At 48.5% G+C, this 22,663-nt stretch overlaps 1 protein-coding gene across 8 annotated transcripts in view; it reads left to right on the top strand.

Annotated features, from left to right (window-relative positions):
* The window catches only part of huwe1 (HECT, UBA and WWE domain containing E3 ubiquitin protein ligase 1), a 269,110-nt gene extending 262,917 nt beyond the window's left edge, over positions 1-6,193 (top strand). For all 8 annotated transcript variants that reach the window (XM_041179576.1, XM_041179574.1, XM_041179571.1 and 5 more), the window contains 4 exons: positions 1,155-1,272; positions 1,464-1,645; positions 3,118-3,308; positions 5,443-6,193. In XM_041179576.1, the coding sequence (XP_041035510.1) occupies positions 1,155-1,272; positions 1,464-1,645; positions 3,118-3,308; positions 5,443-5,545 (594 nt within the window). In that variant the 3' untranslated portion in view covers positions 5,546-6,193. The remainder of the gene's footprint in view (positions 1-1,154; positions 1,273-1,463; positions 1,646-3,117; positions 3,309-5,442) is intronic.
* The last annotated feature ends 16,470 nt before the right edge of the window (positions 6,194-22,663 follow it).

Here is a 22,663-nt window from a genome sequence, read left to right as displayed (position 1 = left end):
CTCCCCCTCACTCCCCGCACCCTTTAATATCCCACCCAGTCTAATGCCACTCTCCCCCTCACTCCCTGCACCCTTTAATATCCCACCCAGTCTAATCCCACTCTCCCCCTCACTCCCTGCACCCTTTAATATACCACCCAGTCTAATCCCACTCTCCCCCTCACTCCCCAAATCCTTTAATGTCCCACCCAGTCTAATCCCACTCTCCCCCTCACTCCCCAAATCCTTTAATATCCCACCCAGCCTAACCCCACTCTCCCCCTCACTCCCCAAACCCTTTAATATCCCACCCAGTCTAATCTCACTCTCCCCCTCACTCCCCAAACCCTTTAATATCCCACCCAGTCTAATCCCACTCTCCCCCTCACTCCCCAAACCCTTTAATATCCCACCCAGTCTAATCCCACTCTCCCCCTCACACCCCACACCCTTTAATATCCCACCCAGTCTAATCCCACTCTCCCCCTCACTCCCCACACCCTTTAATATCCCACCCAGTCTAATCCCACTCTCCCCCTCACTCCCCACACCCTTTAATATCCCACCCAGTCTAATCCCACTCTCCCCCTCGCTCCCTGCACCCTTTAATATCCCACCCAGCCTAACCCCACTCTCCCCCTCACTCCCTGCACCCTTTAATATCCAACCCAGTCTAATCCCACTCTCCCCCTCACTCCCCACACCCTTTAATATCCTACCCAGTCTAATCCCGCTCTCCCCCTCATTCTCCGTAACCTCAGTTAGCCTTTCAATATGCAATCTAGTGTCATCTTTTTCCAAAGAATTATTGCTTCAGAACTTGTGCTGAGAATATCACATTCTGACCAGACCTAATGTACGGGTTGCGAACGGGGGGCGGCGCAAATCGTACATGATTGAATTGAACCGCGGAGCAGGCTCGAGGGTTCTGCCGGGGTTTGAGGCATCGTCTTGGGAGTGGGGGTGGGGGGTAGGAATAGGACGGTCACTCGATTTCTACAAGTTCTAGATGCTCAGCCTTTTGAGTGCAGCTGCTCTTCGAGGTCAGCAGCAGCGGTGGGGTGGGGTGGGGGGGTGAAGTGCGGGGGGGATGTTGACCCTTATTCATCCTCGGTCGACCTTTCCGCCAAAGGGGGGACGGAATCGCTAAAGCCACTTTGCGAATTTTATTGTAGGTGCAAGAGTTTGGAGTGTGTGAGGTACGGGAGCTGAAACCAAACGGAGCCCACATTGTTGTGACGGAAGAAAATAAGAAAGAGTATGTCCACCTGGTGTGTCAGATGAAGATGACAGGTGAGTGACGGACGGGGTGTGTTCCTGTGACTGAGAGTGGGGAGAGGCGGTGGGAAAGAGGGGGATTGGGGCTGAGAACTGTTGATAAATACTGTGGGCTTGGGGCGCAGAGGGGGTGGTGGTGGTGGTGGTGGTGGAAAACGTTTTTAGGGAGATATTGAGTCTTTTTTCTCCCCCCCCCCCCGGGACAGGTGCGATCAGGAAACAGCTAGCTGCCTTCTTGGAAGGATTCTACGAGATTATCCCAAAGCGGTTGATCTCTATCTTTACAGAGCAGGAGTTGGAGCTGCTCATCTCTGGTTTACCGACCATTGACATCGATGACTTGAAAGCAAACACTGAATACCACAAGTACCAGGTTAACTCCATACAGGTGGGACATAGCGGAGCAATCGTCACCGATCAGCGTTATCATATTCCTGCTTTAGGCAGCGGCTGCCCTCCATCTTCAGCCAAATGTGAAATGGAATAACTGTCTCAATTTATTTACAAAAGAAAACAGCACCCACGTGTGGGTAATGTCCAGAGAGAACATGGTTAGCTGCCTGACACTAGGGTGCAGGTCTGTCACTGGATAGCACCAGAGCAAAGTACTGGTGGGACTGGTCGCTCACTGTATAACACTCGGGTACAGTACTGGTGGGGACAGGTCTGTCACTGTATAACACTGGGGTACAGTACTGGTGGGACAGGTCTGTCACTGTATAACAGTGGGGTATAGTACTGGTGGGCACAGGTCTGTCACTGTATAACACTGGGGTACCGTACTGGTGGGGACGGGTCTGTCACTGTATAACACGGGTACAGTATTGGTGGGGACAGGTCAGTCACTGTATAACACTGGGGTACAGTACTGGTGGGGACGGGTCTGTCACTGTATAACACTGGGGTACAGCACTGGTGGGGAAGGGCCTGTCACTGTACAACACTGAGGTACAACACTGGTGGGGACAGGTCTGTCACTATATAACACGGGTAGAACACTGGTGGGGACGGGTCTGTCACTATAACACTGGGGTACAGCACTGGCGGGTATGGGTCTGTCACTGTAACACTGGGGTACAGCAATGATGGGGACTGGTCTGTTACTGTGTAACATTGGGGTACAGCACTGGTGGGGACGGGTCTGTCACTATAACACTGGGGTACAGTACTGGTGGGGACAGGTCTGTCACTGTAACACTGACGTACAGTCCTGGGGACGGGTCAGTCACTGTAACACTGGGGTACAGTACTGGTGGGGACGGGTCTGTCACTGTATGACACTGGGGTACAGTACTGGTGGGGACGGGTCTGTCACTCTTTAACACTAGGGTACAGTACTGGTGGGGACGGGTCTGTTACTGTATAACACTGGGGTACAGTACTGGTGGGGACCGGTCTGTCACTGTGTAACACTGGGGTACAGTACTGGTGGGGACGGGTCTGTCACTGTATAACACTGGGGTACAGTACTGGTAGGGACGGGTCTGTCACTGTATAACACTGGGGTACAGTACTGGTGGGGACGGGTCGGTCACTGTATAACACGGGTACAGTACTGGTGGGGACGGGTCTGTCACTGTATAACATTGGGGTATAGTCCTGGTGGGGATGGGTCTGTCACTGCATAACACTGGGGTACAGTACTGGTGGGGACAGGTCTGTCAGTGTATAATACTGGGGTACAATACAGATGGGGACAGGTCTGTCACTGTATAACACTGGGGTACAGTACTGGTGGGGACGGGTCTGTTTTCCTCCTCGACTCCTTGGGGCAGGCGAAGGGACAGGGTGTTGAGAATTGGACGACCCTCCCCTTCCGTTTATTCGCCACGTTTCAGAGCTCTTGTGTTTCACCCACAGATCCAGTGGTTCTGGCGGGCACTGCGCTCCTTCGACCAGGCTGATCGTGCCAAGTTCCTGCAGTTTGTAACCGGTACCTCCAAGGTCCCTCTGCAGGGATTCGCAGCCCTGGAAGGAATGAACGGCATCCAGAAGTTCCAGATTCACAGAGACGATCGTTCGACCGACCGATTACCCTCGGCTCACACTTGGTGAGAATCCACCGCGGGCGCGCGTTGCTTTGATTGGCTGTTTTGTTGGCGCCAGCTGTGGGCTCCGTCACCTCCGAGTCAGAAGGTTGTGGGTCCAAATCCCACTCCAGACACTTCGTTGGGAGTGCTGCAGTGTCGGAGGTGCCATCTTTTGGACGAGACCTGAAACCGGAACCGTATCGCTTTTAATTTTAAAAACGATCTGGTCACTCTCTTTGTGGGGGCTTTGCCATGAGCGAATTGGTTGCTGCCTTTCCTACATGGCATCATGCTTGTACAGCATTGGTTGTGAGGTGCTTTGGGACGTCCTGAGGTGGTGAAAGGCACTGGAGAAACGAAAGATCCTTCTTTTTGTTCTTCTGCCTTGTCTGACCATGATGTGACGTATATTAGTGCTGCAGTCACTAATGAAAACAGACTTAGGGACGGAGGGAGGTGGGTTTAGCCCCTCGAGACTGTTCAGTGAGATCAGGGCTGACCTACCACCCAGCTCCAATATATCCAACGCCTTTGGCATGTATCCCTTACTGCCTCAAGTTAACAAAATCAACCAAGAGCAGCTTTAGACTTAACAACTGGCCCGGCATCAATGGCCGTTCGGGGAAGGGGGTTCCGAACTCCGACCACCCTTTGTGTGCTGAAGCGTTTCCTCATTTCACTCCTGAAAGGTCTGCCTCTCATTTTTAGACTCTGCCCGCTCATCCCAGACTCCCCCCTCCTCCCCCGCCACCCAGTTTCTCGCTATTACCCTGAGTATTGCTGAAAGAGAGTCATGTTGAAGCTTTTCATCTTGCACTCAACAGGACACTGGCAAGAATACCAATATAAGTGGAAAACAGCAAGTTAGACTGCATGTGAAGAGAGTGCTGATGGTTGGGCAAGTGGCGCTGACTCACTCCTCAGGGCAATACTTTGACCAATCAGGGTCAAGCTGCCTGGTTTAAATTTCAAACCATGCTTGGCAGTTAACTGTCAGTCACCAGCAGTGGTGCACGTGGAACAAGTGTGATGCTAGGTATGTAGGCAGTGCGTACCAAAGGCTGGCGGATCGCATCAAACAACCTGTCCCAGCTGCTGTTCGGAAGGGGCAAGGTACAGACCGTACCCAACCAGCAAAACTCAAAACCTAGTGTCCAACGATATAAGTTGTTTTCCCCCCTTATATTGGTATTCTTGCGAGTGTCCTGATGAGTGCAAGATGGCAAACTTCGACATGTCTTTTTTTCAGCCATACCCAAGTTCTGTACTATTCCTATCAGTTCCCCTGAATAGCTTAAAAAAAAAACTTTGATCAAATCACCCCCACCCCCAAACCTTCTGAATTCCAGGGAATACAACCCTAGCTTGTGTTTAATCTCTCCTTGGAATTTAACCCTGGATCATTCAGGTAAATTCTGCACTGCACTCCCTCCGAGGTCAGTATATCTTTCCTAAGGAGTGATGCCCAGAGCCTCTCGCAGTGACTCCAGGTGTGGTCCACGCTGGATTTCGTGTACCTGACGCCTGACTTCTATCCCCTTTGTGGTCCAGTCCGCAGGATAGAAATGCCAGCGTTTCATTAGCTTTTTATATTTACAAAGAAAAAAGTCTTTTGGAGCTGTCCATGGTGTTTCATGATCTATGTACATGGATGCTCCCTCACCTTGTGTTCCCTTATCCCTTCTGTTCTTCGTATCTCTCCCACTTGCCAGGATCGTGGTAAACTCTTTTCCTTTTCGAACAGCCCGCACTGATCGGTCATTAACAAATTTCCCTCGTGTACTGTGAAAACATTGCGGGCGGGATTTTCCAGCCCCCAGCGGGTGGGACAGCTTAATTTGGAGAGCCATTGACTTTGCCCGCCTGCAGCAATGCCTGCCAGTGTCAGGGCTGGAAAATCCTGCCCTGCGTTGAACTATCATGATCATTAACGAGATCAATTTTCGCCATGCCAACCGAATCTGGCTCGTTACTCACGGCTTAAGTCCGATTGGACTTGCCCCAGTGTTGTTGCAGAAGATGACCCCGAAGGCACTGAAGGAATCCAGTCACCTGCAAACCATCACTCTCTCTCTCTCTCTCTCTCTCACTCTCATTTTAAGACTTATCCCATTTCTTTACCCCATCTGAAAACTATTTCCTTGACTCTCCTCAGCTTTAACCAACTGGACCTCCCAGCCTACGAGAGCTACGAGAAACTGCGTCACATGTTGCTGCTCGCCATCCAGGAGTGTTCGGAGGGATTTGGCCTTGCCTGAAGCTGTACAAACCAAGGAAGGACAGAACGAACAATCGGAAGACAATTGAGAAACAAAAGGCAGTACCCAAAAGGGGAGGATTTTTTTTTTAAACAAGACTGTAAAACGTGCATAACTTGCTCTCCTCGGACTGACCTAGTAGACTTGCTTTGAGAAAAAAAAATGTTACAGAAAGGCAACTGCCTGTGCCCGAGTGGGTTTCTGGAGTGAGAGATTCGCACAGGGGGAAAAATATACTGACTTTGGGAAAAAAAAAATTTCTTTCATTTTCCCCATCCTCCTCCTCCTCCCCCCTGTTAGGTTGCATCATTGTGTGTGTGTGTGTGTGTGTGTGTGTGTGTGTGCGCGTGCGTGTGTGTGTGTGTGTGTGTGTGCGTGTGTGTATGTGCGCGCACAAGTGTCTGCGCGCACACGCCCTTGGGTTGTCTTGACTTGCACATTGGAGGGGGAAAGGAGGAATTTTTTTTTTTTAAAAAAGAGAGAATTCCGACATGGAAATAATTGGCTCCAGTGTCACTAGCTCAGTAACGGATACCACTTGTTGCGATGTCACTTTTCACTATGCTGTTTGTCTCGTTCTTTTGTTTATCTCTGAATCCATGCAAATATTGAAGATGTAAATAAATATTACAAAGTTTTTGATCCACAGACGGCCCTATTCAGCAGTGGAGCAGTGACCTGCCGGCAAGAGGTCAAGGGTTATATTTGTGAATCATGGCAAGGCCTTAGCTTTGAACTGGATCCCCATTTAATCGGACGATGACACACAAGGGCGCGACACAAATTAAACATTGTGACGCGGGTAGGTGGGGTGGGGTGGGAGGGGGAGGAACAGAGGGGTGAGGAAGAAAGCTTAAAGTTGTAAAATATGTGCAAAAAAAAAAGTCATTAGCCAAGTTCATGCTTTTTTTCATATTTATTCGTTTAGATTTTTTGGAAAATTCTGGAATAAATAAAAAGCTGGTTTGATTCACTTCAACATTTGAATGTTTAAAAAGGAGAGAGAGAAAAGAAAAGAGGAACGACAGGTTCTGATCTCAGAATTTCAAATGCCACCTCTGTCCTTTTTTTTTTGCCTGTCTCGATATCCAAGTGTGCGAGAGGGAGGGAGGGGGTTCTGTTATGGCCATTAGTACTTTGAACAAAGGAGAAAAATATACAAAGAAGATTCATTAAAGGTTTAGTTTGAAAAACATTTTTAGTCTGTCATTCTGTGCTGTAGGATGTGGAGGCTTTTGTGAGATTGGAAAGGGAGAGAGGGAAGCATATAAATTTGTGGCACAGATTGAGGCCATTCTGCCCATCGTGTCCATGCCGGCTGTAAAAGGGCTCTCCAGCCTAATCCCCCCTTCCACCTCTCGCTCCGTAGTCCTGTAGGTTACGGCACTCCCAAGTGCTTGACTGTGTCCTTTTTACTGAGGGTTTCTGCCTCCACCACCCTTTCAAAGTGAGAGTTCCAGACTCCCACCACCCTCCGGGTGAAATATTTCTCCACTGCTCCCCTCTAGATCCTTAAGGCAATTACTTTAAATCTATGCCCCTAGTAATTCTGTACACCTCAATTAAATCTCCCCTCAGCCGCCTCCTTTTCCTGGAAAATAATCCCAGCCTCTCCAATCCTTCCTCATCCCTATTGGTGGCAACATCCTGGTAAATCTCCTCTGCACCATCTCAAATCCTTCCTGCAATGTGGTGACCAGACCCGGGACGCGGTCCCCTGCCCAACGGTACGTTGGTCTTCCGGCAGCAAGGCTGTAGCCAGAGAGAGGATTGGAAAAGGATGGTCGGATCCTCCGTCTGCTCTCACCTCTCTGAACCTGGGAAACATTTCATCTGGACTTTGCGATTTATCCACTTTCAAGGATGCTGAACACCTTCATAGCACCTCACGCTCCGTTTGACGCTTCCGATACTTCATGGGCTTCCTTGTTAACCAGATTAGGATATGCATTGTCCACTTTTGTGAAGACAGGCCCAAAAAGTGTTCACCTCCACAGTCACGTCAACTTTTGCTCTTCCCTTTCTTACTCTCTTGGTCGCTAAGGATTTATGAAATGTCTGCGATTTTTGTTTTTTTTCCCTTGCCAATGTTTTTCATACGCCCTCTGCCTCATCCTAATTTCCTTTGCAATCTCTCCCCTGCTTTCTACACTCCCCCAGACTTTCTACAGGACCGGGGTTCTCAGTATGTGCCTTTTTCTTTTCTCATCTTATCCTGCGCTTTGACCTCCAGGAGGGAGCTTAAGATCTTTCTCCTTGTGGGAAGGTGTTAGCTTTGAGCCCTCCCTATCTCGTTCACAAATATCTCCCACTGCTCTGACGCTGATGTACCTTCAATTTTTGCCAAGTCAAATCTCAACTTCGTAAAGTTGGACTTTTCCCGATATTAAAACTTTTTTTGTTTGGTGCCTTGAATCGCTGCAGTCCCGTGTGGTGTAGGTACACCTACCGTGCTGTTAGGGGGGGTAGTGTTTTCACCCAGCGACAGTGAAGGAATGGCCAATACATTTCCAAGTCGGGATGGTGAGTGACTCAGGGTGGGGGGAGTTTTGAGATGGTGGAGTCCCTATGCGTCTGCTGCCCTTGTCCTTTTGTCCTTCTAGTTGGCAGAGGTCACGGGCTTGGAAGGTGCTGTCGAAGGAGCCTTGGTGAGTTCCTGCAGTGCATCTTGTAGATGGTACATACCGCTGGCGGTAGTGGAGGGAGTGAATGTTTGTGGATGGGGTGCCAATCAAGCGGGGCTGCTTTGTTCTGGATGGTGTCGAGCTTATTGAGTTTTGTGGGAGCTGCACTCATCCAGGCAAGTGGGGAGTATTCCATCACACTCCTGACTTGTGCCTTGTAGATGGTGGACTGGCTTTGGGGAGTCAGGAGGTGAGTTACTCGCCGCAGGATTCCCAGCCTCTGACCTGCTCTTGTAGCCACAGTGTTTATGTGGCTGGCCCGGTTCAGTTTATGGTCAATGGTAACCTTCCCCAGGGATTTGATAGTGGGGGATTCAGCGATGGTAATGCCATTGAATGTCAAGGGGCGATGGTTAGGTTCTCTCTTGTTGGTCTTTGCCTGGCACTTGAGTAGCCAACTTTTGTCCTTTACCATGACTACAATAAATCTAACTGAATTGTAATCACTACCGCCAAAGTATTCTCCAGTTTGATACCCCTTCCACTTGCTGCGTTTCATCTCCTGGACATGAGGACTGTTGAGCTCCCTAGCCGAAGAGGTTCTGAGTGAATCTCCAGAACTCTACACCCTTTATCCCTTTTTACCATCGTTTGATCCTAGTTAATTGTGGGGTGGTTGAAATTCCAGCTATTTCTGCCCTCTTGTCTTTGCACTTCTAACCAATTCTCATACGTATTTCCTCTCCCCCTCACACTTTGGGGGTCTATATCTATGCACAGCAGTGTGATAGCCCCAGTTTTTTTTTTGTTCCTCCCATTTGATCTCCCTTCTCTAAGTTCTTTGGCCAATTAGTGACCCCCCCCCCCAACATGCCATGTTTCGTTCATAGCTGTGAGTTCATACTTTCAAGTGTCTACCTGTGCCCTTGGCTAATCTGCCGTATTCACTCGACTCCTTGCATTGGAGCATCTTGGGGGTGGCGTGTGTCAGTCTTGGTGATTTGGGGTGACTCAGCAGACCAATCCTGGAGCCACAGGTCTTCAGGTAGAGAGGACAAGAAACATTCAATAGGAGTAGGTCATTTGGCCCTTCAGCCCATCAAGCCTGCTCCACCATTCATTATGCACATGGTTGATCCCCTGTCTCAATGCCGTACTCCTGCCCCCACCCTGTATCCCTTGATGCCTTCAGAGTCTAGAAATCTATTTCCTCAAATATATTCCATGACTTGGCCTCTGTGGTAGAGAATTCCACAGGTTCACTACCCTCTGACTGAAGAATTTTCTCCTCATCTCAGTCCAAAATGGCCTACCCCATCTCCTGAGACTGTGACCTTATGGTTCTACACCCTCCCAGCCCAGAGGAAATATCATCCCTGCATCCAGCCTGTCCAGCCGTGTCCAGAATTTTATACATTTTGGTGAGATCCCCTCTCATTCTTCTAAACTCCAGGGAATACAGGGCCTAGACGGCCCAATCTCTCCTCATACGACAATCCTGCCATCACAGGAATCAGTCTGGTGAGCCTTCGCTGCACTCCCTCTATGGCAAGTGTATGCTTCCTGAGGTAAGGAGACTAAAACTGCACACAATACTCCAGGTGTGGTCTCACCAAGGCCCTGTACAACTGCAGTAAGACAACCTTGCTCCTGCACTCAAGTCCTCTTGCAATGAATGCCAGAATACCATTTGCCACTGCACCTGCATGCTTGCTTCCAGTGATTGGTTTGCAAGGACATCCAGGTCCCTTTGTACATCAACGTGTGTTGCCCTGAGGTGGGGGAGGGAGGGGTGATTTCTCAAACCAGGATTCTGCTCTCCTGCTTTCACCGCTACATGATATGGTCCTTGTAGCCAGTTCCTCCCACGGACTGATGTCAGTTTTGTCCCCTTTCCATTGAGGCCTTCAGAGGGTCCTTAATGTGTTTTCTCTCTGCCCTCCTCAAGATCGGGTGACATTCCTTCAGTTGCGAAGAGGGCATCTGCTTCAGAGGTGGATTGTTTGGCACGCAGCTGCAGAGGTGGCATCCAGTCCAACCTGATGGGGGGAGTTGCTGCTTCTGCTACTGGAGGAGTTGGCGTATCGATCGCTAATAACGGAACAGCTTTTAATCCTGTTTTCCAGCCTCTGTTTGCTCTGCCTTCCATACTTGCTTACTGATTCTCCGTTAGCCCTCTATTTCCAGTTTTGCTTCCCCATCTCTGCTGAACCTGCTCTCTTACCCCTGCCAAGCTAGTTTATACTCTCCCTAATGTGTGAAACAAACCCCCATCTGACTCTCTCAGACACCACCCTGCTCTGATGCCCCACCCCCAGCCCAATACGTTCACCTGCCACTATCCTCTTATTCCTGTACTGACTGACAGGTAGCGCCAGGAGTAACGTGGAGATTACTGACTTTTCAGATCCTGCTTTTGCAAAGTTTCTTTGCTCGTTCCGTCTACAGTTTACCTCAAGTTACTCTGGTTTCTGTCACACCGCTCCTCACCGTGCCTGCGCTAATTAAACCATCCCCCCTTCCTGTCTCAGATTGTCCACTGCAGTGGGCGCGTGAACACACCTGAGCCCTTGTCCCTTTGTGTTCCCGATGTATCGGAGACATGCCAGTGGCTCCTGTGGATGAAAAGAACGTTTTTCTTTTGGCTAGTTGAACAGGAAAACAGTAGATCACTTCAGATTAACATAAAAGCAAAATACTGCGGATGCTGGAAATCTGAAACAAAAACAGAAAATGCTGGAAAGCCTCAGCAGGTCTGACAAGCATCTGTGGAGAGAAAGAGCTCGTGTGACTCCTCTTCAGAGCTAAAGAGCTAAAGAAGAGTCAGACAGACTCAAAACATTAACCCTTTGTCTTTCTCTCCAGACCTGCTGAGTTTGTCCAGCATTTTCTGTTTTTGTTTCACTATTCGTATTAAATTGTGCTAGAAGGGGTGTTTCAGAAGTGTTTATTTTTCATGGTTGCCAGCGTTGACCAGTTTTACGTTCTATTACTCGTCTCGTCCGCTTTAATGTTTGCCATCTCGATTCCGGTTTTGCATATCTCTCTTCATAATCTGGCTGTACATCATGTAGCGGCAGGTGCCAGTCCTCTTCCTCTCTCACCTCATGCCTTTTGGTTGTCTGTAGCGTGGGATGTTGTGCTGGGCTCCGGCACAAGTTCCTGCCCTGGCAGAAATTAAAATTGCTCATCGGTTGGATCCTGGCTCAAGGAGGAGTTTGAATAGATTGCTAAGGGCGAGGTGACAACCCAGTGATGCTGCAACACAGGATGACAAACACCCTAAGTAGCGGAAGCATTGCGATAGACAGAGCAAAGCGATCCCACATCTGGTCAAAACTCTCAGTCCTGCTGCAGCCAGTGTTGAATGGCGATGGACAATGAAACAATAAACAAGAGGAGAAGGCTCTGAGAGTGTGCTCATCCCTCCACAATGGGAAAGTCAAGTGTGTGAGAGCAACAGACAAGGTTGAAACATTTGCAGGCAGAAAGGAGAAGCGGATTAACCATTTTGGCCTCCTCCTGGGGCCCCAATCACACTAGGAGCCAGTCTTCAGCCAACGCCATTCACTCCACTCCCACGTAGCTCTGCCTACCTTTGGACTATAATACTCTGGGGACACGGGTTCAAATCCCACCACGGCAGCTGGTTGGAATTTAAATTCAATTAATAAATCTTGAATTGAGAGCCAGTCTCAGTGGCGGTGACCATGGAACTATCATCGATTGTTGTAAAAACCCATCTGGTTCACTAATGTTCTTTAGGAAATCTGTCCTCACCCGGTCTGGCCTACATGTGACTCCAGACTCCACAGCAATGTGGTTGACTCTTAACTGCCCCTCTGGAATGGACCTAGCAAGCCACTCCATTTGAGGGTAATTAGGGGTGGGCAACAAATAGAAACCATAGAAAAGTTACAGCTCAGAAGGAGGCCATTCAGCCCATCTTGTCCATGCCGGCCCGAGGACACCCAGGTGCCCTTTCCAATCCCACCTTCCTGCACCTGGCCCATAGCCCTGCAGCTTACAGCATTTAAGGTGCAGATCCAGGTACTTTTTAAAAGAGCTTAGAGTTTCTGCCTCTACCACCAACTTGGGCAGCGAATTCCAGACACCCACTACCCTCATGTGCCCTCTATACCTTCTGCCACTTATCTTGAACCTATGTCCCCTGGTTCTAGAATTCTTCACCAAGAGGAACAATTTTATCCTGTCCACTCATAATTTTGTACACCTTAATCAAGTCACCTCTCAGCCTTCTTTGTTCTAAGGAAAATAACCCCAACCTATCCAATCTCTCCTCATAGCTACACTTTTCTAACCCTGGCAACATTCTTGTAGACCTCCTGTGCACTCTCTTCAGAGCTATTACATCCTTCCTGTAATGTGGTGACCAGAACTGCACACAATACTCCAGCTGTGGCCTCACCAGTGTTTTATACAATTCCAACGTTATATCCTTACTTTTATATTCTATACCTCTGCCAATGAAGGAGAGCATTCCATATGCCTTCTTTACAACCTTGTCTACTTGAACTGCTGCTTTCAGGAACCTGTGTACTTGTGTGCCAAGATCTCTCACTTCATCTACCCCTCTTAGTATATTCCCATTTATTGCGTAATCCCTGTAACTGTTTGACCTCCCTAAATGTATGACCTCACACTTCTCTATGTTAAAATCCATCTGCCACTTTACCACCTGCTCCACCAACCCTTCTATATCGTTTTAGAGATTATGGCTATCCTCTACACTATCCACTACTCGGCCAATCTTTGTGTCATCTGCAAATTTCCCAATCGTGCCCCCCCACATTCACGTCCAAATCATTAATATATAACACAAACAGCAAGGGTCCCAACACCGAACCCTGTGGAACACCACTTGAGACAACTTTCCATTTGTAAGGGCATCCATCAACCATTACCCTTTGTTTCCTTTTTTCAAAGCCAACCTTTTATCCAGTTTGCCACGTTACCCTGAATCCCATAGGCTTTTACTTTCCTGACTAATCTGCCATGTGGGACCTTGACAAATGCCTTGCTAAAATCCATGTACACAAAATCCATCGCACTACCTTCATCAACCCTTCTTGTCACTTCCTCAAAGAATGCAATCAAATGTGTGAGGCAAGATCTTCCTTTAACAAATCCATGCCTTTCCACATGACAGTTAATCCTATCTCTCAGGATTGATTCTAATAATTTGCTCACCACTGATGTAAGACTAACTGGCCGATAATTGTTTGGCATTTCCTTTGATCCCTTTTTAAACAATGGAACTACGTTTGCATTTCTCCAGTCCTCCGGTACCTCCCCTGTATCTAGTGAAGATTGGAAAATCATCCTCAGAGCATCTGCTATCTCCTCCCTGACTTCCTTCAGAAGCCTCGGACACAATCTATCTGGCCCTGGTGACTTGTCGACTTTCAAAAATTTCAACCCTTCGAGTACTTCATCTCTTTTTATGTCTATCCTGTCCAATATCTCGCAGTGTTCCTCCTGGACTACTATATCAACATCCTCCCTTTCCATTGTAAGACTGGCACATACCAGGGAAGGTATGGTGGAAAGGGGAATGATTGAGAAATGGACCAGGGAATGATTCCTTTGGAATGCTGGAGGAGAAGGGGAAGAAGTGTTTGGTGGAAGCATCGAGCTTGAGGTGGGAGAAATGGGGAGGGGGGGGACATTAATCGTTTCAATATGAAGGTTGGTGGGAGGTGGAAAGTGAGGACAAGGGAACTCTATCATGGGTTCTGGGAGGAGGGAAGAAGGTGATAGAAAATGTGTGAGGGAAATGGGACGAACCTGATGGGAAGATCTGTCAACCACAGTTGAGGGGAAAAAAATATATCTCGCGCCAGTATGGGAGGTGCCAACAGATTTGATGGTGAAACGACCAATCTTTACAGGAAGACAGGTGGGAGGAAGTATAGTCAATGTAAGTGTGGGAGTCAGTTGATGTCCAGTGAATGTTCACCAACCCCAGAGATGGAGAGAATGAAGTCAAAGGGAAGAGTCGCAGATGGAAAACGTGAAGGTGAGTGAAGGGTAGAAATTGATGACATTTTCCAGGTCAGGCGAGAGCAGGAAGTGGGGCTGATACAGTCATCAATGTCCCAGAAAAGAGATGAGGGAGGGAGGGAGAGGAGGGGAGGGTGTGGGCGTGAGTATGACCAGAACAGAGAAAGATCCAACATCTGACCATGAGAAAGGCAGGTATCTGGGTGCTCGAAGCAACACCTTGTGGCTGGAGAGGGAGGGGAGAAGAAATTGTTCAATTTGAGAACAAGTTCAGCGAGACAGGGGGGGAAATGGGTTTGACCGCCTCTCATTTGAGGAAGAGGAGACCTGGTGAGCGATGGCGTTGCAGAGAGATGGGGATGGCCGTGGTTGAAGGCCAGGATGCCAACAACTGCTAGGGGTGGAGGAGGGAACTGGAGGAATGGCGGTGGAGGTGGGAAGAGACTAGACAAGGAGAGACAAATGGAGTGGAGATAGGAAGAAAGGAGTTCAATCAGTGGGGCAGGAACCAGCAGAAGTGATAGGCCGGGCAGATGAACAGCAGATCAAAGGCTGTGTCTGGCCACTTGAATGAATGTCTTTGGGCAAGGACAGTAGGGTGCAGAGGAGTACAGGACCTTCTGGATGAGTGTGAAGGAGCAACATTGCCTGGATTTGTGAGAGAGACTTGTGATATTGTTGCAGATAACCCACATGGCCTTTCCCCTCCCAACCCTGTCTCCTTCTGTATCCCCCCCACAAGCCCTGGGAAGAGAAACTCCCAATTCACTTACAATTGCACATTAAAAAATCCCACCTGTCCAGTCTTTGGTCCTCAGTTCCCTTCAACGTTTCCTGACCTGACCAACAGCACTCCTCACCTCCACCTTTGACAGTCTACTCCCCATTTCAGCCATTACTCCGCTCCTCCGGCAGTGCCCCAGGAGCGCCCCCCCCTCCCTCACCACCCTGCCATAAAGTTAAACGCCACAAACTGAACGGCTGTATGTTTTTTAATGCTTTCACAGGATGTGGCTGTCACTGGTGAGGATGCCATTTGTTGCCCATCCTTAATGGATGGTGAACAGAGTGGCTCGCTGGGGTTGGGGTTGGAGGTGTGGGGGGTAGGGGGGGTGGGGGGGGGGTGTGGGGGGTGGTTCCGGTTAACCACATTGGCTGTAGGTCTGGAATGATACATCAGCCCCAGCAGACTTTCTTCCCTAAAGAAGGTGAGTGATCTGTTCCATGGTCACCATCACTGAGACTGGCTTTCAATTCTTCATTTATTTATTGAATTTAAATTCCACCATTGGCCATGGTGGGATTTGAACCCATGTCCCCAGAGCATGAGGCTGGGCCTCTGGATTACTGGTCCAGTGATATTACTATCTCCCCACCATATAGCATTCTGTTCACCACCAGGTCTGGTTGGACCATATCATATATTACTGGGTCCTGCTTTCATCTGTCAAAACCATTCCCTATACCAGGATCAGGATATTTCAAGGCTCAGTTTGATAATAAGATCCTAAGAGCCAGGAATGGGCCATTCGGCCCATCGAGACTGTTCCACCATTCAAAAAAGATCGTGGCTGATCAGATTGTGATCTCAATGCCACTTGTGGCACCTGTTCCTCCATAACCCTCGACTCCTTTGTCGATCAAATATCTGTCTCACTCGGCCTTGAGTATATTCAGTGAGCCGGCCTCCACTGCTCTCTGGGGGGGAGAGAATTCCACAGACTGACCACCCTCTGAGAGAAGAAATTCCTCCTCATCTCTGTCTTCAATGGGAGACCCCTTACCTTTAAACTTGAGATGCCACATAAGTTTATTTATTCTTTCACGGGATATGGTTGAAGCTGGGCACACTCTCACTCTCTCTCTCTCACACGCGCAGACTCCCCTTGACCAATCTCCCTCTGCTGGATACTGTCAGAATCTTAAAAACACACAGAGACAAAGACACTTACGTACTCACACGCGCACACCTATGCGTGTTCACACACACTCACATGCACACAAAGGCAAACACGCACACACACACAATGTTCCCAGCAGAGGGAGAGAGCTGAGGGTGAGGTGTTTATATGTGAGTGCGTGCATGTAATTATATCAGTATCCAGCAGAGGAAGATTGTTGAGGGTGAGGCAGTGTGTCTGTGTGTGAGATGTAAGTGTGTTTGTGGCTATATCAGTACACAGCAGAGGGAGATTGCTGAGGGTGAAGCAGTGTGTGTGTGTGTGAGAGGTGTAAGTGTTTGTGATTGCATCAGTACCCAACAGAGGGAGATTGCTGAGGGTGAGGCAGTGTGTGTGTGTGTGTGTGTGTGTGTGTGTGTGAGGTGTAAGTGTTTGTGATTATATCTGTACACAGCAGAGGGAGATTGCTGAGGGTGAGTCAGTATGTGTGAGGTGTACGTGTTTGTGATTATGTCAGTACCCAGCAGAGGGAGATTACTGAGGGTGAGGCACTGTGAGTGTGTTGAGAAGGTGTAAGTGTTTGTGGTTATATCAGTATGCAGCAGAGGGAGATTGCTATGGGTGAGGCAGTGTGGGTGTGTGTGTGTGAGTGTGCGTGAGATGGTGTAAGTGTTTGTGGTTATATCAGTATGCAGCAGAGGGAGATTGCTTAGGGTGAGGCAGTGTGTGTGTGAGTGAGAAGGTGTAAGTGTTTGTGATTATATCAATACCCAACAGAGAGAGATAACTGAGGGAGAGGCAGTGTGTGTGGGAGATGTAAGTGTGTTTGTGATTCTATCAGTGCACAGCAGAGGGAGATTGCTCAGGGTGAGGCTGTGTGAGTGTAAGAAGGTGTAAGTGTTTGTGATTATATCTGTACCCAGCAGAGGGAGATTCCTGAGGGTGAGGCAGCGCGTGTGTGTGTGTGTGTGTGTGTGTGTGTGTGTGTGTGTGTATGAGATGTAAGTATGGTTGTGATTATATCTATACCCAGCAGAGGGAGATTGCTGAGGGTGAGGCAGTGTGTGTATGTGTGCGTGTGTGTGTAAGAAGGTGTAAATGTTTGTGATTATATCAGTACCCAGCAGAGGGAGATTGCTGAGGGCGAGGCAGTGTGTGAGTGTGTGTGAAAAGGTATAGCATTTGTGCTTATATCAGTACCCAGCAGAGGGAGATTGCTGAGGGTGAGGCAGTGTGTGTTGTGTGTGTGTGTGTGTGTGAGGTGTAAGTGTGTTTGTGGCTATATCAGTACACAGCAGAGGGAGATTGCTGAGGTTGAAGCAGTGTGTGTGTGTGTGTGTGTGTGTGTGTGTGTATGAGATGTAAGTGTTTGTGATTACATCAGTACCCAGCAGAGGGAGATTGCTGAGGGTGAGGCAGTGTGTGTGTGAGTGAGAATGTGTAAGTGTTTGTGATTATATCAATACCCAGCAGAGGGAGATAACTGAGGGTGAGGCAGTGTGTGTGGGAGATATAACTGTGTTTGTGATTATATCAGTGCACAGCAGAGGGAGATTGCTGAGGGTGAGGCTGTGTGAGTGTAAGAAGGTGTGATTGTTTGTGATTATATCTGTACCCAGCAGAGGGAGATTGCTGAGGGTGAGGCAGTGTGTCTGTGTGTGAGAAGGTGTAAGTGTTTGAGATTATATTTGTACCCAGCAGAGGGAGATTGCAGAGGGTGAGGCAGTGTTTGTGTGTGTGTGTGTGTGTGTGTGCGTGTGTGTGTGTAAGAAGGTGTAAGTGTTTGTGATTATATCAGTACTCAGCAGAGGGAGATTGCTGAGGGTGAGGCAGTGTGTGTGTGTGTTTGAATGTGTGTGAAAAGGTAAAGCGTTTGGGCTTATATCAGTACCCAGCAAAGGGAGATTGCTGAGGGTGAGGCAGTGTGTGTGTGTGTGTGTGTGTGTGTGTGAGGTGTAAGTGTTTGTGATTACATCAGTACCCAACAGAGGGAGATTGCTGAGGGTGAGGCAGTGTGTGTGTGAGTGAGAAGGTGTAAGTGTTTGTGATTATATCAATACCCAGCAGAGGGAGATAACTGAGGGTGAGGCAGTGTGTGTGGGAGATGTAAGTGTGTTTGTGATTATCTCAGTGCACAGCAGAGGGAGTTTGCTGAGGGTGAGGCTGTGTGAGTGTAAGAAGGTGTAAGTGTTTGTGATTATATCTGTACCTAGCAGAGGGAGATTCCTGAGGGTGAGGCAGCGTGTGTGTGTGTGTGTGTGTATGTGTGTGTGTGAGATGTAAGTGTGGTTGTGATTATATCTGTACCCAGCTGAGGGAGATTGCTGAGGGTGAGGCAGTGTGTCTGTGTGTGAGAAGGTGTAAATGTTTGTGATTATATCAGTACTCAGCAGAGGGAGATTGCTGAGGGTGAGGCAGTGTGTATGTGTGTGCGTGTGTGTGTGTGTGAGGTGTAAGTGTTTGTGATTATATCAGTACCTAGCAGAGGGAGATTGCTGAGGGTGAGGCAATGTGTGAGTGTGAGAAGGTGTAAGTGTGTTTGTGATTATATCTGTACCCAGCAGAGGGAGATTGCAGAGGGTGAGGCAGTGTGTGTGTGTGTGTGTGTGTGTGTGCAAGGTGTAAGCGTTTGTGATTATATCTGTACCCAGCAGAGGGAGTGTGCCGAGGGTGAGGCAGTGTGTGTGTGTGTGTGTGTGTGTGTGTGTGTGTGAGTGTGTGTGAAAAGGTATAGCGTTTGTGCTTATATCAGTACCCAGCAAAGGGAGATTGCTGAGGGTCAGGCAGTGTGTGTGTGTGTGTGTGTGTGTGTGTGTGTGTGTGTGTGTGTAAGAAGGTGTAAGTGTTTGTGATTATGTCATTACGAAGCAGAGGGAGATTGCTAAGGATGAGCCAATGTGTGTATGTGTGTGAAAAGGTGTATGCGTTTGTGCTTATATCAGTACCCAGCAAAGGAAGATTGCTGAGGGTGAGGCAGTGTGTGTGTGTGTGTGTGTGTGTGAGTGTAAGGTGTAAGCGTTTGTGATTAAATCTGTACCCAGCAGAGGGAGATTGCTGAGGGTCAAGCAGTGTGTGTGTGTGTGTAAGAAGATGTAAGCGTTTGTGATTATATTTGTACCCAGCAGAGGGAGGTTGCTTAGGGTGAGGCAGTGTGAGTGTGTGTGAGAAGGTGTAAGTGTTTGTGATTATATCTGTACCCAGCAGAGGGAGATTGCTGAGGGTCAAGCAGTGTGTGTGTGTGTAAGAAGATGTAAGCGTTTGTGATTATATTTGTACCCAGCAGAGGGAGGTTGCTTAGGGTGAGGCAGTGTGAGTGTGTGTGAGAAGGTGTAAGTGTTTGTGGTTATATCAGTACCCAGCAGAGGGAGATTGCTGAGGGTCAGGCAGTGTGTGTGTGTGTAAGAAGATGTAAGCGTTTGTGATTGTATTTGTACCCAGCAGAGGGAGTTTGCTGAGGGTGAGGCAGTGTGAGTGTGTGTGAGAAGGTGTAAGTGCTTGTGATTATATCTGTACCCAGCAGAGGGAGATTCCTGAGGGTGAGGCAGCGTGTGTGTGTGTGTGTGTGTGTGTGTGTGTGTGTATGAGATGTAAGTATGGTTGTGATTATATCTGTACCCAGCAGAGGGAGATTGCTGAGGGTGAGGCAGTGTGTGTGTGTGTGCGTGTGTGTGTAAGAAGGTGTAAATGTTTGTGATTATATCAGTACCCAGCAGAGGGAGATTGCTGAGGGTGAGGCAGTGTGTGTGTGTGTGAAAAGGTATAGCGTTTGTGCTTATATCAGTACCCAGCAGAGGGAGATTGCTGAGGGTGAGGCAGTGTGTGTTGTGTGTGTGTGTGTGTGTGAGGTGTAAGTGTGTTTGTGGCTATATCAGTACACAGCAGAGGGAGATTGCTGAGGTTGAAGCAGTGTGTGTGTGTGTGTGTGTGTGTGTGTATGAGATGTAAGTGTTTGTGATTACATCAGTACCCAGCAGAGGGAGATTGCTGAGGGTGAGGCAGTGTGTGTGTGAGTGAGAATGTGTGTATGTGAGATGTAAGTATGGTTGTGATTATATCTGTACCCAGCTGAGGGAGATTGCTGAGGGTGAGGCAGTGTGTCTGTGTGTGAGAAGGTGTAAGTGTTTGAGATTATATCTGTACCCAGCAGAGGGAGATTGCAGAGGGTGAGGCAGTGTTTGTGTGTGTGTGTGTGTGTGTGTGTGTGTGCTTACATCAGTAGCCAGCAGAGGGAGATTGCAGAGGGTGAGGCAGTGTGTCTGTGTGTGAGAAGGTGTAAGTGTTTGTGATTATATCAGTACTCAGCAGAGGGAGATTGCTGAGGGTGAGGCAGTGTGTGAGTGTGAGAAGGTGTAAGTGTGTTTGTGCTTACATCAGTAGCCAGCAGAGGGAGATTGCAGAGGGTGAGGCAGTGTGTGTGTGTGTTTGAATGTGTGTGAAAAGGTAAAGCGTTTGTGCTTATATCAGTACCCAGCAAAGGGAGATTGCTGAGGGTGAGGCAGTGTGTGTGTGTGTGTGTGTGTGTGAGGTGTAAGTGTTTGTGATTACATCAGTACCCAACAGAGGGAGATTGCTGAGGGTGAGGCAGTGTGTGTGTGAGTGAGAAGGTGTAAGTGTTTGTGATTATATCAATACCCAGCAGAGGGAGATAACTGAGGGTGAGGCAGTGTGTGTGGGAGATGTAAGTGTGTTTGTGATTATCTCAGTGCACAGCAGAGGGAATTTGCTGAGGGTGAGGCTGTGTGAGTGTAAGAAGGTGTAAGTGTTTGTGATTATATCTGTACCTAGCAGAGGGAGATTCCTGAGGGTGAGGCAGCGTGTGTGTGTGTGTGTGTGTATGTGTGTGTGTGAGATGTAAGTGTGGTTGTGATTATATCTGTACCCAGCTGAGGGAGATTGCTGAGGGTGAGGCAGTGTGTCTGTGTGTGAGAAGGTGTAAATGTTTGTGATTATATCAGTACTCGGCAGAGGGAGATTGCTGAGGGTGAGGCAGTGTGTATGTGTGTGCGTGTGTGTGTGTGTGAGGTGTAAGTGTTTGTGATTATATCAGTACCTAGCAGAGGGAGATTGCTGAGGGTGAGGCAATGTGTGAGTGTGAGAAGGTGTAAGTGTGTTTGTGATTATATCTGTACCCAGCAGAGGGAGATTGCAGAGGGTGAGGCAGTGTGTGTGTGTGTGTGTGTGTGTGTGCAAGGTGTAAGCGTTTGTGATTATATCTGTACCCAGCAGAGGGAGTGTGCCGAGGGTGAGGCAGTGTGTGTGTGTGTGTGTGTGTGTGTATGTGTGTGTGTGTGTGTGTGAGTGTGTGTGAAAAGGTATAGCGTTTGTGCTTATATCAGTACCCAGCAAAGGGAGATTGCTGAGGGTCAGGCAGCGTGTGTGTGTGTGTGTGTGTGTGTATGTGTGTGTGTGAGATGTAAGTGCGGTTGTGATTATATCTGTACCCAGCTGAGGGAGATTGCTGAGGGTGAGGCAGTGTGTCTGTGTGTGAGAAGGTGTAAATGTTTGTGATTATATCAGTACTCAGCAGAGGGAGATTGCTGAGGGTGAGGCAGTGTGTATGTGTGTGCGTGTGTGTGTGTGTGAGGTGTAAGTGTTTGTGATTATATCAGTACCTAGCAGAGGGAGATTGCTGAGGGTGAGGCAATGTGTGAGTGTGAGAAGGTGTAAGTGTGTTTGTGATTATATCTGTACCCAGCAGAGGGAGATTGCAGAGGGTGAGGCAGTGTGTGTGTGTGTGTGTGTGTGTGCAAGGTGTAAGCGTTTGTGATTATATCAGTACCCAGCAAAGGGAGATTGCTGAGGGTCAGGCAGTGTGTGTGTGTGTGTGTGTGTGTGTGTGTGTAAGAAGGTGTAAGTGTTTGTGATTATGTCATTACGAAGCAGAGGGAGATTGCTAAGGATGAGCCAATGTGTGTATGTGTGTGAAAAGGTGTATTCGTTTGTGCTTATATCAGTACCCAGCAAAGGAAGATTGCTGAGGGTGAGGCAGTGTGTGTGTGTGTGTGTGTGTGTGTGTGTGTGTGTGTGTGTGTGTGTAAGGTGTAAGCGTTTGTGATTATATCTGTACCCAGCAGAGGGAGATTGCTGAGGGTCAAGCAGTGTGTGTGTGTGTAAGAAGATGTAAGCGTTTGTGATTATATTTGTACCCAGCAGATGGAGGTTGCTTAGGGTGAGGCAGTGTGAGTGTGTGTGAGAAGGTGTAAGTGTTTGTGATTGTATTTGTACCCAGCAGAGGGAGGTTGCTTAGGGTGAGGCAGTGTGAGTGTGTGTGAGAAGGTGTAAGTGTTTGTGGTTATATCAGTACCCAGCAGAGGGAGATTGCTGAGAGCAAGGCTGTGTGAGTGTGTGTGAGATGTTGTAAATGTTTGTGTTTATATCTCTACCTAGCAGAGGGAGATTGCTGAGGACGAGGCAGTGCGAGTGTGTGTGAGAAGGTGTAGGTGCTTGTGATTATAATTGTACCCAGCAGAGGGAGATTGCTGAGGGAGAGGCAGTGTGTGTGTGCGTGTGTGTGTGAGGTGTAAGTGTTTGTGATTACATCAGTACCCAGCAGAGGGAGATTGCTGAGG

This window comes from Carcharodon carcharias, chromosome 35 (assembly GCF_017639515.1).
Source record: "Carcharodon carcharias isolate sCarCar2 chromosome 35, sCarCar2.pri, whole genome shotgun sequence".
Classification (NCBI taxonomy): Eukaryota; Metazoa; Chordata; class Chondrichthyes; order Lamniformes; family Lamnidae; genus Carcharodon; species Carcharodon carcharias.
The sequence above is the reverse complement of the archived record's forward strand: the minus strand, read 5'-3'. Positions and strand labels throughout refer to the sequence as shown.